The sequence below is a fragment of the Protopterus annectens genome, chromosome 5.part0 (assembly GCF_019279795.1).
Source record: "Protopterus annectens isolate FY-2018-M chromosome 5.part0, PAN1.0, whole genome shotgun sequence".
Taxonomy (NCBI): domain Eukaryota; kingdom Metazoa; phylum Chordata; order Ceratodontiformes; family Protopteridae; genus Protopterus; species Protopterus annectens.
Genome location: NC_056735.1, coordinates 1,852,645,413 through 1,852,662,823, shown reverse-complemented (window position 1 = coordinate 1,852,662,823; position 17,411 = coordinate 1,852,645,413). Strand labels below are relative to the sequence as shown.

General features: G+C 43.9%; 1 protein-coding gene across 1 annotated transcript in view; it reads left to right on the top strand.

Annotated features, from left to right (window-relative positions):
• Positions 1-17,411, top strand: part of FAM124A (family with sequence similarity 124 member A) — a 1,272,948-nt gene that overhangs the window by 722,116 nt on the left and 533,421 nt on the right. The window contains exon 3 of the mRNA XM_044071681.1: positions 15,094-15,833. Coding sequence (XP_043927616.1) covers positions 15,094-15,833 — 740 coding nt within the window. The remainder of the gene's footprint in view (positions 1-15,093; positions 15,834-17,411) is intronic.

The following is a 17,411-nucleotide window of genomic DNA, read 5'->3' as shown; positions in this document are numbered from 1 at the left end:
GACAAACAAAAAACAGTATTCATGAAAATGCTTTGATCGCACCAACTATTAACACTGCAATCGTGAGAGAGAGTACTTCCCACTGATAACATTTCTATTTGTACAGTATTAATAGCTTTTATGGTTCATAAAGTTTCACATTTTTTTATCTTATGCTTTATAAGTTTATTTTTCAGAAAATGCTCTGTAATGCAAGATATGTGTAGGCTCCTAGAGGTGTGACATTCCACAACTCTTAAGTCTTAATCTGTTAAAGCACTTTAGAAGTATACTGAATAAAATACAGAAATGAAAATGCTTCAAGAAGTTGCCATGAAAGGTTAGCCAGGACAGAATGTTTTCATAAGGAAAGCTATTTAAACTTTCACATTTAGCTACATAGAAGATATGCAGTTAAAAAAAGAACCTCCAGATCTAAGAAATGAGATACTGAAAGGGATACATAAGCCTCAGCTAGGAGCAATCAAGTAAAAAGAAGAAACTGTTATCTGTTGTTCTAGACAGGACTATCTGTGCAAATAAAAGAAGTAGTGCAAATCGAAGTTGTTTAGAACTCTTGGTGTGTAGGTTAGCTGTGTATATGTGTAGTATGGCTGATCAGCCAAAACCTACTTTTAAGAAATGCACAGAGTGTGGTCATAAGCTTTCACCGGCGGATGGTCACACTCTGTATGTTGTTTGCCTGGGTGTTCCCCATTTATCAGTACAGTGCAGTGTGTGCGCCGGGTTTAACCCCAGGGCCTTGAAAGAAAGGAAGGCCAAACTGGTGGCAAAAAGCCTTCTACCTGCTTCCACTCTGGACTCATCAGCTTTGGCCTCGGCTCCTGCAGCAGCTACCCAACCTCCCCCTCAGGCTGGGACTCCCACTCCCACTAGACTTGTTGAAGGGGAGGCCAAAGGTAGAGACAGGAAGAAAGACAAGGACAGAGACAAGAGAGGGGATAGGCCCCGTAAACGGTCTCCAGAGCAGGATACCTTCCCTAGCCTGCCTTCTAAAGTGTCAAGACCTATGTCTCCTTGGCTCCACTCCCAGAGGTTCTCCCTGGAGCCGACGGAGCCTTTGGATCCAAGGCCTTCATCTAGGTCATCGCAACGACCAGCCAGATCCGAGTTGGTCGCTTCCTCGCACTCGACTCGGAGTCTCTCTGAATTGGATATGGACAGGATGATGAGGAAATGGGAGTCTTGCCAGGCCCCTCTCCCACTGGAGGGGGGACCTCCATGCCCTTTTTTCATCCAATTTCTCCTTCCCCGATCCCGCCTGCGGTTTCGGGGTTTATGGATTCGAGGATCTTCGGAGCTGGGGGTTCGGCACTGACGGTTTCTCCAACCTTGACTCTGGCGATTGCCTTGAGTTCCTCGGATCCGACTAGTTCGGATCCGAGCAACTCTCGGGGCCAAGGACAGGGAGTCAGATCAGTGGAGATGGAGTTGTCTTCGGCTCTGACTTTGTTGGATCCGTGCCGTTCCTTCGGAGCTCCGGCTACTCCAGTCTCGGCCCCAATCCTCACGGCAGACCCGGGGAGAGCTTCCTCCTTGTTGGGTGCTAAGGAAGTGTGCTCTCCATCGGCGTTTGACATGGTGGAGAGGGTTCTCTCCCAAGGATCGAGACCCCAGCCTATTTCCTTGGAGTCCGCCCAGACTCCCTTGGATTTGGTTACAACTCCCTTCAGCTTGTCCCAGGGACAGCCTGTCCCCCTGGAGAACCCCCCCCCCGTGACTCACGAGCCCTCTTCAGAAAGTCCCATTGAAGAGGGTCCCCATAAGCACACATGTAAAAGGAGGCACCTGGACTCCCCCGAGTCCTTGACAGAAGACACCGATTTAGATGAATGAGAAGGTTCCCCCAGGTCACCTCCTGAGGATGTCTCCTTTGGAGACATCATGAAGATCCTCCGCCAGAGGGGAAGTTGGTCAGTCCCAAAACCTTCTACGTCCTGGGTGTCCCCGCATGCAGATCCTTTAGTGGATCTTATCATCACGTGGGCATGGAAAGAGCCTGACACCATAGAGCCGATACCAAAATGCCTGGACAGGATTCTGTCTCCACCCTCAGACAGACAGGCCTGGTATAAAGGATCCCACATGGATTCTATGGTGGTTGCACTGGTCCAGGAGAGTTCCTCTGCTCATCCTCCAGGCAAGGAGTCCAGGGCAGTGGATCAATTTGGGAAGCAAGTGTATTCTTCAGCGACGTTTTCCATCCAAGCGCTGAACTATTTGGCACATTTTATGCAACTGCAGTGAGACCTAGTCACGGAGTTAGCTGAGTCGCCCCCAGAGTCTTTGTTCTCCGCGAAAATGTCGACTCTGAAATCAGTATCGAACACGTCTATGCACCTCCTTTCCCATGCTACGGAAGGAGCGGCTAGGGCGGCTGGGGCTGGTGTGGCTATGAGGCGACACGTTTGGCTCAGACTGTGTCAATTCGCAGACCCCTTCAAGGTGTCTTTCACAAATGCTCCCTTCAATGGTTCTTCTCTTTTTGGGAAGACCATATGTGACACCCTTGTCCAGAATGAAAAGGACGGGGAGACTTTGTCTGCTGTCGGAGTCCGCTTCTGTAGCCCTCAAAGATCCTTTTCTAGGAATCAGAGAGGGCAAAAGAAGATGTGGTTCCGAAAATCACAGTTTTCCCGGGACTCTCAGGACAACTCGTCCCCTAGAGGCAAAGGGGGACAGGACAGACGCCACCCCAGAGGCAGAGGGGGTCCGAGGAACTTTGGGTCTAGGAAGCCCTTTTTGGACAGGCCCACGCAGCAGCCCTGAGGGGTTGCCCGACTGTCCTACTCTGGAGGCAGTCGGGGGAAGATTATCATTGCACCCAACAGCTTGGGAGTCCATAACTGCAGATCTTTGGGTGCTTCAAATAATATCCAGAGGCTACACCATCCTGTTTGTTACCCGCCCCGTCCAACCAACGTGCCTCCCAGATATCCCACCCGCTCAAAGGGAGACAGCAGCAAATGAGCCATCGAACCAGTCCCCCCCCCCCCGATCAGTCTGGATCAGGCGTTTACTCCAGGTTCTTTTTGGTGCCAAATCAGATGGGGGACCTCAGGCCCATTTTGTACCTGTCAGCTTTAAACCTGGCTGTCGCCAAGCAGAAATTCTGGATGGTCACCCCACAGTCAATTCTACCTTATCTTCGAGAATGCAACTGGATGTGCTCGATAGACCTCCAGGACGCTTACTACCACATTAAGATTTGCAGAAGCTCCAGGAGGTTCCTTCGTTTCCAGCTGGGACCAGTCATTTCCAATTCAGAGTCCTACCCTTCGGTCTCACCAAAGCCCCCAGTGTGTTTGCCAAGGTAATGGCAGTTGTAGCAGCTCACCTGAGACGATTGGCTCCTTGCCACTTCCACCAAGCGTCTTCTTTGCCTAGCCAGAGAGTCCTTGCTTCATCTTGCAGTCTGACTAGGGATCACTATCAATGTTTCCAAGTCCCTCTTTCGACCCGGTTCAGATCTTGGACTTTATTGGGGCACGGCTGGACACCCTTTGACTAAAAGTCTTCCTAACTCCAGACAGGGTTCAGAGCCTACAGGCCCATATATCAGTTGTTCTTGGCCCCAGGTTACCAAAGGCGGATGACGTTCCCAGAGCCCTGGGCTCTATTGCTGCAGCAATCTCTATCCTCCTCTGTGCGTGTCTTCACATGCGTGTACTCCAATGGACTCTAGCCATACAGTGGTCTTGGCTAGATTTTCCCATGGAACATCCAATTCAAATCAGCAAAGCCTGCAGGGCATCACTTCTCTGGTGGCTCCAATTGCCGGAGATCTTAGCGGGACGCCCATTCGTTTCACCCAGAGCCCAAGCCACAGTGACCATGGACGCCTTCCAGCTCGGGTGGGGGGGCATTATCTGGGGAGGACGGTCCAAGGCACGTGGTCCCAGATCGAGACCAGATTGCATATCAATGTTCTGAAGATGAGAGCAGTGCTTTTAGCGTTGCAGGCCTTCCACACTGTTCTTCCCCTGGGGACAATTGCAATTCAGTCAGACAACATGTCTGTTGTCTGGTACATCAACAAACAGGGAGGAACCAGATCTTACCCTCTGCGTCGCGAGGCCATGAGAGTGTGGGAGTGGGCGATCTCCACCAGTCGGTTTCTGATTGCAACCCACATCCCGGGACGCGACAACATTTTAGCGGACAGATTGGGTCGGGCTATTCTAATGCCATACGAGTGGTCTCTGAAACAATCGATAGTGGAGGAGATCTTCCATGCATGGGGTCAGCCTTGCTGCGATCTCTTTGCATCTCCTTCCAATGCGAAGTGCAGCGAGTTCTTCTCTCTGATCCCCTCACCAGGAGATTCCCCCCAGAGATGCTCTAGTCCATGTTTGGCCTCCCAGGTTCCTGCACGCTTATCCCCCATTACCTCTTATTCCGAAGTTTCTTCAGAAAGCTTGCTGACTGGGGTACAAAGTGATCCTCATTGCCCCATTCTGGCCTCATCAGGTGTGGTTCACCTTCCTCTGGTCTCATGTTCTAGCTCCTCTTTGGATTCTGGATCCCTGCCCAGATCTAATTAACCATCCCTCGGGCACTTGTCTGCCCAACCTGGACAGCCTCAAGCTGACGGCTTGGTTGTTGTAGTTCCTTTGATTGCCAGGACTCCCAGTCTTTCATCTTCAGTAAGAAGTACACTGGTGGCATCCCATAAGGCCTCCACTAGGAAGGTTTACCGCAGTAAATGGAAACAATTCTCTATTTGGGCTTTTCAGAGAAACCTGGATGCTTTTACAGCCCCTGTTCCTGCAGTGTTGGATTTCTTAGACAATATTTTTCAGCAAGGGGCTAATTCCTCCACTGTGAAAGTGCAACTGGCAGCTATCTCGAATTTCCACGTTGGCGAAAACATGAATGTCCTGGCCTCTTCTAGACTGTGTAAGGCTTTTCTTAAAGGTAACTTTCTTTTGCTTCCTCCAGTTAAGGACTCTGTTCCCCCTTGGGACCTTACCTTGGTTCTGCAGGCTTTAGTTGCTCCCCCCATTGAACCTGCAGTGTCAGTAGATTTGAAGTTCTTATCATGGAAGACAGCCTTCCTAGTGGCCATTACGTCGGCTAGGAGGATTTCTGAGATTCAAGCTTTGTTTGCCGTACCTCCTTAGTTGATCTTCCATAAGGACAGGGTTTCTCTCAACCCTTCCTTCTTACCAAAAGTGGCTTCTGAATCAAACATTAATCAAACAATTAACCTGCCTGTTTTCTTTCCAAATTTTCAAAACAAGGGCGAATATAAACTGCATTTGCTAGATGTTCATAGACAACTTTGTTTCTATTTACACAGAACAAAGCCCTTCCATAACTCTGACCAGTTATTTGTGTCCTTTTCTAAACCCTTTCTGGGTAAGGCCATCTCCAAAGTTTCCTTAACTAGATGGATTACACAATGTATTTTGCAAATTTATAAGGACAAAGATCTGTCCTCGCCTGGTCCTGTTAAAGCGCATTCTGCCAGATCTATGGTGACTAGGGTTTCACTGGATGACATTTGTGCGGCAGCAACTTGGGCAAGGTCACATACCTTCATTTCTCATTATAAGTTGGATTTAATCTCCAGAGGGAGAGCATCCTTCGGCTCTGTGGTGCTCAGGAATATCCTTCCATGAGAGCCCCCCAGGAGTTGAGTAGCTGGGAACTCTGTCCCACAGGTTGCAGATAAAATGAAGTTAATTACTTCAGATAAAGAAGTTACGTACTCACTATAACGTTCCATCTGAGTAGTACACTTCATTTTTCTGCAACCGTCCCACCCTCCTTCCCCCGAACCTGTTCATGGTTTATTGTAAAATTGAGTTGCTGATTGGTTTGAGTAGTCTCAAACTCGATCTGAGGGAAGGTAGGAGATGGTGATGGGTTATGGGTATGGGGGAGGAGCTTGGAGCAGATGCTTGAAAAGTTGCCAGATCGGATCCAATATGTATCCGAATACCCACAGGTTGCAGAAAAATGAAGTTTAACTACTGAGATGGAACATTATGGTGAGTACATAACTTCTTTTTTTCTAAACAGGCATTCCAGATATCGTTGTGTCAGGCAGTGATGCCAGTATTGAGTTTATAGCTTTTTCAGAAATGGGATTTCCATCATGTTGCATCTGGTGCTACCCGTACCCAGTCAAATGATCAAACTGAGAGAGAAGTACATACAGCACTTCAAGAAGTCACAAAGCTGTATCAGCTGCTGTTGTACATATTGTTGTTTAGCGTTATTGTAATATAGATATATTCTAATGTAAGGTGCTAGTCTCATCACCTGCTTCAAAGGATTCTACATCTACATCTACTTCTTTGTTGAGTCCCAAGAATCAAAATCAGGTTCAAGAAAGAATGAGGCAGAATCAAGCAAGCCAAAAATTCGTCTGTGGCAAGCAAACCAAGATGCTTTGAAGGAGGGAGGTATTCTGCAACTTTGCAGAATATCTCCTTCCATAAAATCAGAAAGTATTGTGGTTTGTTTTTCACAGTAAAATTTTTGTTATTTCCTTTCCTGAATCTGCTAAGTGTAACAGTCTGAATGGCTATTTTAAGGTACCAAGAACAGCCAAGATAATTTATTTGAAAACTTCAGTTGACAAAGTACTGAGGAGAAACTGAAAACAAACAGAAGAAAAGGAATTCCTAATCATTGCTGTAAAAATGGTAAGGAGAAGTGGGTGGCTGCCCCAGCTGCAGTCTGTTAGATGGCATGATCAGCACTGTAGAGGAAGTGCCAATCAGACAATGCAAGCAGTATTGTCAATCATTTAACCAGCACAGTCAAGGCTGTCTAACTTATTAACACCTGAGCTGTGGAATGTCACATCTCAAGCAGCCTACATACATTCCACATCATTTTCTCAATAATCAAGTTAAAAACATTAAGGCAAACAAATATAAATGTTTTGTGATCAGTAAATGCTATTAAAAAAGTAACCTACAAACATTCAAAGCCTTTAAAGGAGTTCCTGTCCAACACCTGGCTAATCTCTTACCTACTTTCCTCCTTCTCCTCTGCTAGTAACTGCATGTTCTGATTCACATTTCCTGTATTAGTTTTAACAAAAGTATTGTACGTATGCATTGTCCTCTAAAAATCACTCTTCCTCCTCATGTATTACTACTACTGCTGTTTAAAGGTCTCTATGGAATGTAGCTTTTATCGTTTTGTATCTTCAATTATGTTTAATATATGTGGAGCTTTTCTCCACAGGCCTCCACTGAGAATGGATCTCCTAGACCCTCTTGGAACATTCCCGGTAAACAAATGACAATAAATAAATGAAATAAATAAACATTTTTCTCTAAAATTTCACAAGCAAGTTTTCATATGTTTGAAACTGTTCATACTAGACATATAGTGTCAGATCACTTTTGTTCAACCAGACTTGATCTTTATGTGACAGAAAGAAACTCATTTCTGAGTATTTTTTGTTGAATTATTTTACAGAAATATTAACAACTGTGGTTATGTTTATAATTATTAGTAAAAACACCCTTATTATCTGTCAGCATGTACAACGTACAATGCAGATAGCAATGACAATTTTCTAACATTGTTAAAGTTTGGCCTGGTGCCATGCAGCAGTTTATAAGTCACTTGATTTGGGGACTATTGATGTACATATGGAAACAGTGCATTTTTTCATTATTACTAGCACAGAACTAACAATGTATCCAGTACACTATACAGGTATGCACCGCCTAATGTCCAAGATAGGTTCTATCCCATAGAACGTTAAGCGGCATGGACGTTAAGCAAACACCGTCTGCACAACAGCTGATCGCATTTATGTCTGCTTAGCACGGTATGGATATAAATATGGTCGGATGTTGTGCGGAAGGACATTAAAGCGGCACACACCTGTATTACAAATGGACTGTAACAATGTACTGTTCTGCCTCCTACAATGGCATTTTATAATATATTCATCAATAACATGCAACTCTCTCTTAATAAAATAATAATTAATTGACAAAAAGTGATTAATATCTCCACTGCAGGACATTACAGATTAACATACTTAGTATCACACTGTTACTCACCCCTTGCCCTTTCATTCTCTGCCTGTTACTCACTGGTAAGTCATTTAGTTAAGAAAGCTAGTCCCCGAAAATGATAGCATGCCGTAAGAAACGTGGTTGTTAAATATAAGTATACAAAAAAAGGTTTTTATAGACACGAGTGACCTAGTAGATAGTCATTAAGTATTTGTATGTTATAAACTGTAGCAAGCAGAGCCATAGCTGACTCACCTTACCTAGCACCCATTTCTCATTCCAAATATTGTACCATTCCCCAATAAGTGAAAAGCAAAAAGCAAAAAAAAAGGACTTTGGCTTATTCAGTAGTACGCCAATTGATACAATTATACCAATTGGCTTACTATTTCCAACTCCAAAACAAAAAAAACAGTAAAAATTAATGAAAGAAGTGCACTTCCACACTTTTCAACCATGCCCCCTAACATTTTGTACCAGTGGCCACTGCCTCCTTCACACCACCATTGCTGTTCTACTGGTAACAAGGAGCTAGAGTAGTTCTCCGCTACAGTTTAGCAAAGGTGGGTAACATAGCTTAGCAAAGAGCTACTATGGTGATATAGTAGCTCTTTGCTAAGAGCTACTATGGTGATATACAATAGCTTCTTTTTTCTTTTTTGACAGTGGTTTTAGCAAAGTGTTATTGTTACTGCAAAGAGCTGATAGACACACATACACACACTAGCCATAATAGGTCTTTGCTTAGCTGGAAGATATTTTCCTTTGTTTTTCCCCTAACTCCACAACTCTGAGTTCCCAAGTAGGCCATTTTGAAGAACAGCTGATATGGTGAGTAATCATATATTTGAAAATTACCAGAGGTAAACTTTTGTTTTGTGTTTTGTGTGCGTGCATGTTGTCATTTATAGGAGACGGGCTAAAGATTGTAGTTATTTGTTAAACATGATGGTAATTTATCCAGTAGGCAAAGAAGTAATTACTTTACTGAGACTTTGGTGGCCCTTTTCTGCCATTAGTATTTCTGTGTTACTGCTTCTGCCTCCAAAAATGATTCATAATAATTCATAAACTGGCTCTCAGAAGGCATTACCCAGAATTCATTGGGTTACAAATCATGTGTTTGCACAGTGGTATATGAGAAGGCACTTCCTAAAAGGAAAGCTTATGAAATGGAAAGAATTAATCTTCTGGCATAAAAGGCATCTAATCCCTTATCTTCCAGATAATGTCTAACTTGATAAAAAGTGCTAGGATGTTTGGTGTGTGTGTGTGTGTGTGTGTGTGTGTGTGTGTGTGTGTGTGTGTGTGTGTGTGTGTGTGTGTGTGTGTGTGTAACTAAGCAGAGTTAAGATCTGTTGTTTGTTGTGCTTTTCTTAATTTTTGAATGATGTTCTTCGTGTTTCACTGTTGCAGTCATTACAATTGGGTTATCCTGCTGGCAGGCTACCCTCAGTCGGCCTGAATTCCAAAGTCTAGGTCCGGCGTCGGTTGCTGTCGCCTCCTCCCTGATGTCAGTGCGCCAGGGGTATAAAGGATGCAGCCGATGCCATTTTCTTCAGTCTTTCTTGCCGCGTGGTGCCCGAAGCAAAAGCAGTTCGCAAGTGCCGGTCGGCCGACTCCTGAGATTTCCGTGTTCGAATTTCAGATCCGAAGTCTTCACTAAAAGCTAAGTACCCGTTAGAAACTTTTTCTTGCTCCAGACCGATGTCAGAAAAAGTTAATAATTGTATTTCTTGTGGGAAGCAAATACCTCATAAGGACTTTCATTCTTACTGTATTCCTTGCCTAGGCCCTGCCCATGACGTTGCTAGTTGTCGGTTTTGTGGTAGATTTAACCAACGCACTATTAAGCGTCGGTGCGATTTTGCATTTCACTATTTTGGCAGAAGATTTAACTATACAATGTCGTTGGATGGCCATCCGACTACCAGTATTCACAAGAAATGCAAAGAAAAGGACAGGCATCAGAGGTCCAAAACCGACGACGAGGCTTCTTCTAAGCCAGTCGCCTGTTTGCCGGTTCTCAGTGAGGTGCCTTCGCAACCCCTGATGACCGCTACTTTAGAATCGCAGGCCGCTACCAACACACACGTGGAGTCGACCAGGCCGCTGGAAGCTCAAGGTATTGGACCTTCGGAAACTATTCCCTCAGATGGGTCCGGAGCTGCTGAGCAGGCATCGGCTTCTGAGGGTGTTTTCAGACCTACTCAATTATATGTTAAAATGACTTCATCTTCAAAGGCAAAGACTAAAGCACCTTTAAAGACAAAGAAACAAGTACAACAGCCTCATGGAGAGGCTCAAAATGGCCGAAGACCTAATACTTTGATCAGGGGTTCCCATCCCCCTCCTGATAAGAGGCCTAGGCAAGAGACAGAATATGAATCTTCAGATTAGGTTTCCATTTCATCTGATTCCTCTTCTGATCAGGAATACTCTCTTCCTCCCTATGAGGATTCTGATGCTGAAGAATCTATCCCTTCATCCTCTCCTCCTGATGATTATTCTTTTGGGGAAACTTTACATACTATGAGGGAGCATTTCCACTGGTAGAGCCAAGATTATTCAGAATCTAAGAAAAGGCTCAGCGACTTCCTTTTACTACCACAACACAGGCCCCTAGCTATTCCACCTGTGTTAGACATTGTAGATGATGTATTTTCAGAGTCCAGTCTGACCCCTGACTCCTTACCTCAAGCTCCTGTTAAGCCGGACAGGTACTACAGGGTTACTGACTCTCATAAATTCCTTTTCAAAAACCCTGCTGCTGACCCAGAAACTACCTCTCAGGGTCCCAAAGGGGTCAAGGCTTCCACTGCAAAAAAATCCTACTCCCTCTGACAGAGATTCTAGGGCACTGGACAGATGGGGAAAAAAGATTTACACTTTTGCTACCTTGGCTATAAGGGCTTTAAATTGTCAGTTTCATATGCTCAAATATCAGCAACTTACAGAAAATGTTGATAAAGTCTGAATGTGCAGAAAACAAAGAAATGCAGGATTTATTGCATGTAGCTGAACAAGTTGGAAAGCATACTTTGCAATGTGGTTTTGATTCCCTGGAGGCCTCCTGCAGGGCCGCAGTTATGGGTTCTGTTATTAGGAGGCATGCTTGGTTAAAGGAACAAAATCTACATGATCATGTTAAAGCAAAATGATTAGATACTCCATTACAAGCATGATTCTTTGTTTGGTGTTAAATCAGAAGAGGTGTTAAAGAAAATGGAGGACAAAGCTAAATCTATGCAAACAGTCAAGGATTTCTTACAGGTACAGCCACCAAGATTTAGCAGACACTGGCCTACAAAGAATTGGTCCTTTCCAGTGTCAGACAGGCCACAAAGGGGCAGATACAGACGCCCTAGAGGCAGATCCCAGCCCCAAGGTTCGTACAGGTCTAAACAATGGGGTGCTTCTAGCTCCAAAACTGGAGAAGACAAATCACAGCCATACAGGAAACAGTCCCAATGACTTCCCCCTGCCTGCGCCAAGCACTTATCTTCTGGCAGCACCTTTAGGGGGAAAACTAGCACTTTTTTCTCAAAACTGGCACATAATAACCCAGGACAAATGGGTCTTAAACATAGTGTCACAAGGCTACAAGTTTCACTTCCATACCCTGCCAAGGGCAAACGGTTGGCCAGACCTGCCAAAACATCAATGGGCAGAGGCACCAAAACAAGTCTCATCCCTCATGGACATGAGGGCCATTCAACAAGTACCAGAGCAAGAGCAGGGACAAGGATTCTATTCAAGACTGTTCTTGGTACACAGAAAGGACAAAGCCTGGAGACCAATACTGGACCTATCTATTCTAAACACATATCTGGATATTCCAAAATTCAAAATGTTGACTCTACAGCAGCTTCTGCCCATGTTGGGCAAGAAGGCCTGGCTTGTGACTTTAGATCTAAAAGAGGCATACCTGCATGTCCCAACCAGACAAACATGCAGAAGATACCTCAGATTCAAAGCTGGCTCAATGCACTACCAATTCTCTGCACTGCCCTTTGGCTTATCTACTGCGCCCAGGGTCTTCACAAAGTGCCTGGCACCAGTAATTGCATACTGCAGACAAAGAGGAATACAAATATATCCTAACCTGGACGACTGCCTCACTCAAGCAGAGAACAAGGACATTCTACTACAGCATCTGGTGTTTGTAAAGAGATTACTACCATGCCTAGGGTACACAGTCAACGAACAGAAATCAAAACTAGTACCCTCTCAACAGATAATATTCCTGGGTGAAAGCTTAAATACAACTGCCCAGATGGCTTATCTCATGCCAGACAAACAAAGGCAGCTGACTACCTATTTCAAACTGTTGGCAACAAAGGCCCAGTTATCTGCAAGAAAAATTCTGCAGGCTTTGGGCTTCATGGCATCTTGCATTCTACTAATTCCATATGCAAGACTGCATATGAGGAAACTTCAGTGGTACCTAAAAGGTATTTGGACCCAACATTGCCACAGCCTGGAAACAATAGTTACTCTCATTCCCTGCCTACAACACGAGTTTCGATGATGGGCGAAGGCCTGTCACCAGAACAAGGGACAGCCACACAGACATTAACAACGGATGCATTGGATTATGCCTGGGGAGCCCACATGGCAGGAAGATGTACTCAAGGCACATGGTCTCCAAACCAAATGCATCTGCATATCAATCAAAAAGAGATGCTAGCTGTTCAAAATGCCCTGACAGCCTTCAAGGACCTACTTCATCCGGGACAACTACTGATAAAGACAGACAATACCATTGTCATGTGGTATATAAACAAGCAGGGAGGCACTCATTCTTACCCCCTTTGCAGACTAGCCATGACTTTGTGGGACACAGCATTAACTTACCAAGTACATCTGCAGGCACAATTCCTGCCAGGAAAGATAAATACTCTGGCAGACGAACTAAGCAGAAACCTCATGGATCCACACGAGTGGAAATTGGATCCACAAGTCTTCAGCATGGTAACAAGGAAATGGGGATGCCCGGACATAGATCTATTTGCTTTACCTCACAGCTGCCAACTAAAGAGATTCTGCACAAGGACTTATCACAGACAAGCATGGAAAGTGGATGCCGTATCTTTCAGCTGGAAAAACTTAACAGTATATGCCTTTCCTCCTCTGCCTCTCCTCCCCAAGGTACTCCTAAAGGTGAAACAGGAGATGCCAAAAATGATACTGATTGCCCCCAGACTGGCCACACCAGTACTGGTATCCAATCCTAAGGAACTTGTCTCAATGCCCAGCCTGGACTTTACCTCAACTGCCTCATCTGCTGTCCCAGCAGAACAATCAGATCCTGCACAGCCAACTCAAGACCTTAAATCTGGCAGCATGGCGGATAATGTAGTCATACAAAACACACCTCTCACTAAAGCGGTGATGGATGTCATTTTGGAGGCCAGGAGGCCTAGTACTAGAAAATCCTATGCTGGAAAATGGAAGAGATTCTGTGCTTGGAACCAGGCACAAGGAATTGACACAGATGTACCAAATATTCCTCAGATTTTGCAATACTTGACTGAGATGCTGGACAAAGGCCTATCCTTTTCATCTATAAAAATTCATGCCTCTGCCATTTCGGCTCATTACAATACAGAGTCACCAATCTTTTCTCATCCTTTATTAAGGCAGTACCTCAGAGGGGCCAAAAATTTAAGGCCTCCAAGGAGATCACCAATACCTGCATGGGACCTCAATTATGTCTTGGAAAAACTCACCCTGCCTCCTTTTGAGCCAGCCGCTACAGCTGATATAAAGTCTTTTTCTTGGAAAACAGCTCTGCTCCTAGCAATAACTTCTGCAAGACGAGTCTCAGAGCTACAGGCACTCATGGCTGTGGAACCTTTTATCATTTGTTATCCATACAGGGTTTCTCTGAGGACAAACCCGGCTTTTATGCCTAAGGTAGTGTCCAGTGTGGCCCTTAACCAAACTATTCATCTGCCTACCTTTTATCCAAACCCACAGAATAAGGGGGAGAGAATTCTGCATTCTTTGGACATACACAGACAGCTACACTTCTATTTGAACAGAACCAAACTTTTCAGAAAGACAGAGCAATTACTAGTGGCATATGCTGCAGGATCACAAGGAAAGGCTATCTCAAAGCAGACTATTTCAAAGTGGATAGGCCACTGCATTCATTTCTGCTATTCACAACATGGCAAGCCAGTACCTAAGGGCATTAGGCCGCATTCAACCAGAGCAGCAGCCACTTCAGCAGCCTTCCTCAGGGGAGTACCAACCAAAGACATTTTAGAGGCTGCTACTTGGAGTTCAGTGTACACCTTTACAAAGCACTATCACTTACCACTCTATTCTAAATCCAGGGCAGGCTTTGCCACTGCAGTTCTGCAGGGCCTAATAGCCGCTCCTAATGCTATTTAGCTCCAGCCTCCCAACCTTAGCTTTGGGATTCAACCCAATTGTAATGACTGCAACAGTGAAATACAAAGAACATAGTACAGTTGTGTGCACTTACCATAAATGTAGATGTTCGAGTGTATTCACTGTTGCAGTCCAGGTTACCCACCCGCCATCCCCCATTTCTTTGCTGGAACTTATCTGTACTTCTCTATTCTATACAACCTATGTGGTGTATTTGCTTGTAGATGAAGGCAAAATATATACTTTGGTACATGCATGTTTTATTGACATATTTTTAGCCAACCCTTTTGGGGGCACCTGACATCTGGGGCAAGAAAAACTGAAGAAAATGGCGTTGGCTGCATCTTTTATACCCCTGGCGCACTGACGTCAGGGAGGAGGCGACAGCAACTGACGCCGCACCTAGACTTTGTAATTCAGGCCGACTGAGGGTAGCCTGTCAGCAGGATAACCCACTTGTAATGACTGTAACAGTGAATACACTCGAACATTTACATTTATGGTAAGTGTACACAACTGTACTTTTTAGAACCTCTGTAGTATTAAAGCAAGCACTACACATTTCCGGAAAAGTTACATACAGAAACCAGTGAAAATACATTTATAAAGAATGGGATTTCAGGCATCCTTAGTGACATAATAATAATAATAATAATAATAATAATAATAATAATAATAATTCTTTGTTGTTTTTTAGGTGAATATTCATTGGAGTCGGTGCAGGACCCTTTCCATGTCAGCATGCATATTATTGCAGACCCTGGAAAAGCAGATGTCCTTCAGAATGCTATTGATAACTTGCTAGCATGGATTAACCCAGATCTACAGCTTTTCCGTGTTTCAGAGGGACCAGCTTCCCAGAAGCAGAAACGACCTTGCAGTGGAGTTGTAAACCAGCCTTCCATTGCTGTCATTCTATTTCTACAGGAAGAATATGGAAAAGAGCAGATTCTAAAACTTCATAAAACCTTTCAGAGGCCTCCTTGGCAATATCACCACACTGAGCGTGTTCATGGTCGAATCCTACCATATATGCCTTGTAACCAGGATTTCTTTACACTTGCCCAAGGAACCCCACTGTGGGCCATAAGACAGGTGCATTATGGGAAAGAAATAATCAGATTCACCATATATTGTAGCTACAGAAATTTTGCTGACATGATTAAACTGTACCAGCTAATTTTGAAAGGGGAAGTGTCTCACAAGAAACTAGATTTTTGTGTCTTCCATATTTTTTCTAATATTGATGTAGAGATTCAGTTGTCTCTGAAAAGACTTCCTAAAGGCCAGTATCCTAGCCCTACAGAGTTTGCAGTGTTGGAATTCAGAGTAAAAGGTATTGGTCATTTGGTTCCCCTTTTGCCATATTCATGCAGCCCAATCAGTGAGTATAGATGGCAGACAGAAGATTATGATGGGAACAAGATCTTGTTGCAGGTAAAATTTTGCTTTTGTGTTTTTTACTTACCATCTTTAAGGGTGGTAAAAAGGTCTGAATTGTTTCTAATTGGCTTCATAATATGTTGTCTAGTAAGAAATTAAAATAATAAAGTTATGTTATACATTTATGCATGATATTTGTTAAACACCAATGCCAAAAAGAATGTAGTTATTAAAACTAGTAAAAACATCACAGTACTTTTTTTCTGGATGATTCCAAAATATTCATTTAGGAAATGTAAGACTGTGAAGATGAACATAAAAATAATGACAGGTCAGCACACGGCAGCAAACCATTATGTTGTTACAGTGACTGGAACTACCAGTCTGACGTTTGTTTAATTTAATCAGCAGCATTTATGTATTTGTTGTTTAGTTAGTTAGTTTTTTCATGTTTGGTAATTGGGGATTTCCATCTTGGATGAAGAATTGCCTTTTAAAGTCACTGCTTCATCAGAACCTAAGACTAGCAGTGAGGAGAGAACTCTGGGAAGAGCCAGTAGCATTTGCAGTACTGCAGGAGTCAGTGTTAGGTTTAACTCTGTCGAACATCCTTGTGTTGAATATCAAACTCAGATTAGAAGTTATGGCTAACCTGTTTGTTGTTAGTATCGAGATTGCTAACATGATCAGAAGGAGAGTCCATCTCCATGAGAAAATGATGCATAATGGAGGTAGATAGGTAAGTGGTACTTAGAGTTGATTATAAAAAGCACAACATTGTGCACATTGTTGAGAGGACTGCAGGACAGTAAAAAGAGATCACCCAGTGGAGTATTGGAGTACAGTGGAACAGAAAGATCATCATCATAATCATCATCATCAACCCCTCTTTTGCCATTTTCTACATGTGATCAGGATGTCATGTCAACTGTTGTCATCTCTTTCATTTCAGTGCCACTTCCGTAACTTCTTCGACAATCATGCATGATTGTCACAGGTCTTCTTTATCACAGTCCATCCACCTCATTGCTAGACACCCCTGGTTCATAGGTAAGTACTAGGCTAGCTGCCCTTTTGCACCATTTTAAGCCTGTTCAGTATCCTTTTTTTGCACTTGATAAAACTATCCAATATGTTTAGAGATTGGCTTTACCCATTCCATGGTAAATAATTATATATCACCCCTAATGAGAATAACTGGGATCATACCATAGATAATTTGATAGGACCTATTTATGGCATAAAGCACTTAGAAGCTGCCTCTATCCATTAGTAGTACAACAGGCTAGGCAATCCTGGGGTAATTTTTCTGTTTCCCATCCATAGATCCAATTTGCACTTGAATATGAACAGGGATGAACTTTGATTTATGTGGATGGGGAGTCTGTTTCAGAGAACCAGGTATCCTCTGTGAGATATACCTGTCCGTCCAACCATTCTGTCGATGTTGCAGAAGACGTTTAGATCCCTTGGCTGAGTATTTCTGATGCCGTTTGACTTGTTGATGTGGAGTAAATCCATCAGTACCGGGTCAGAGGATGCCTTGTATGCCAGAAACAAGCCTCTTCTTAGCAGTTTGTAGGATGCTGAGTATAGTGGCAGGGCTTTGAGTCAGTCCATGTAGGACATATT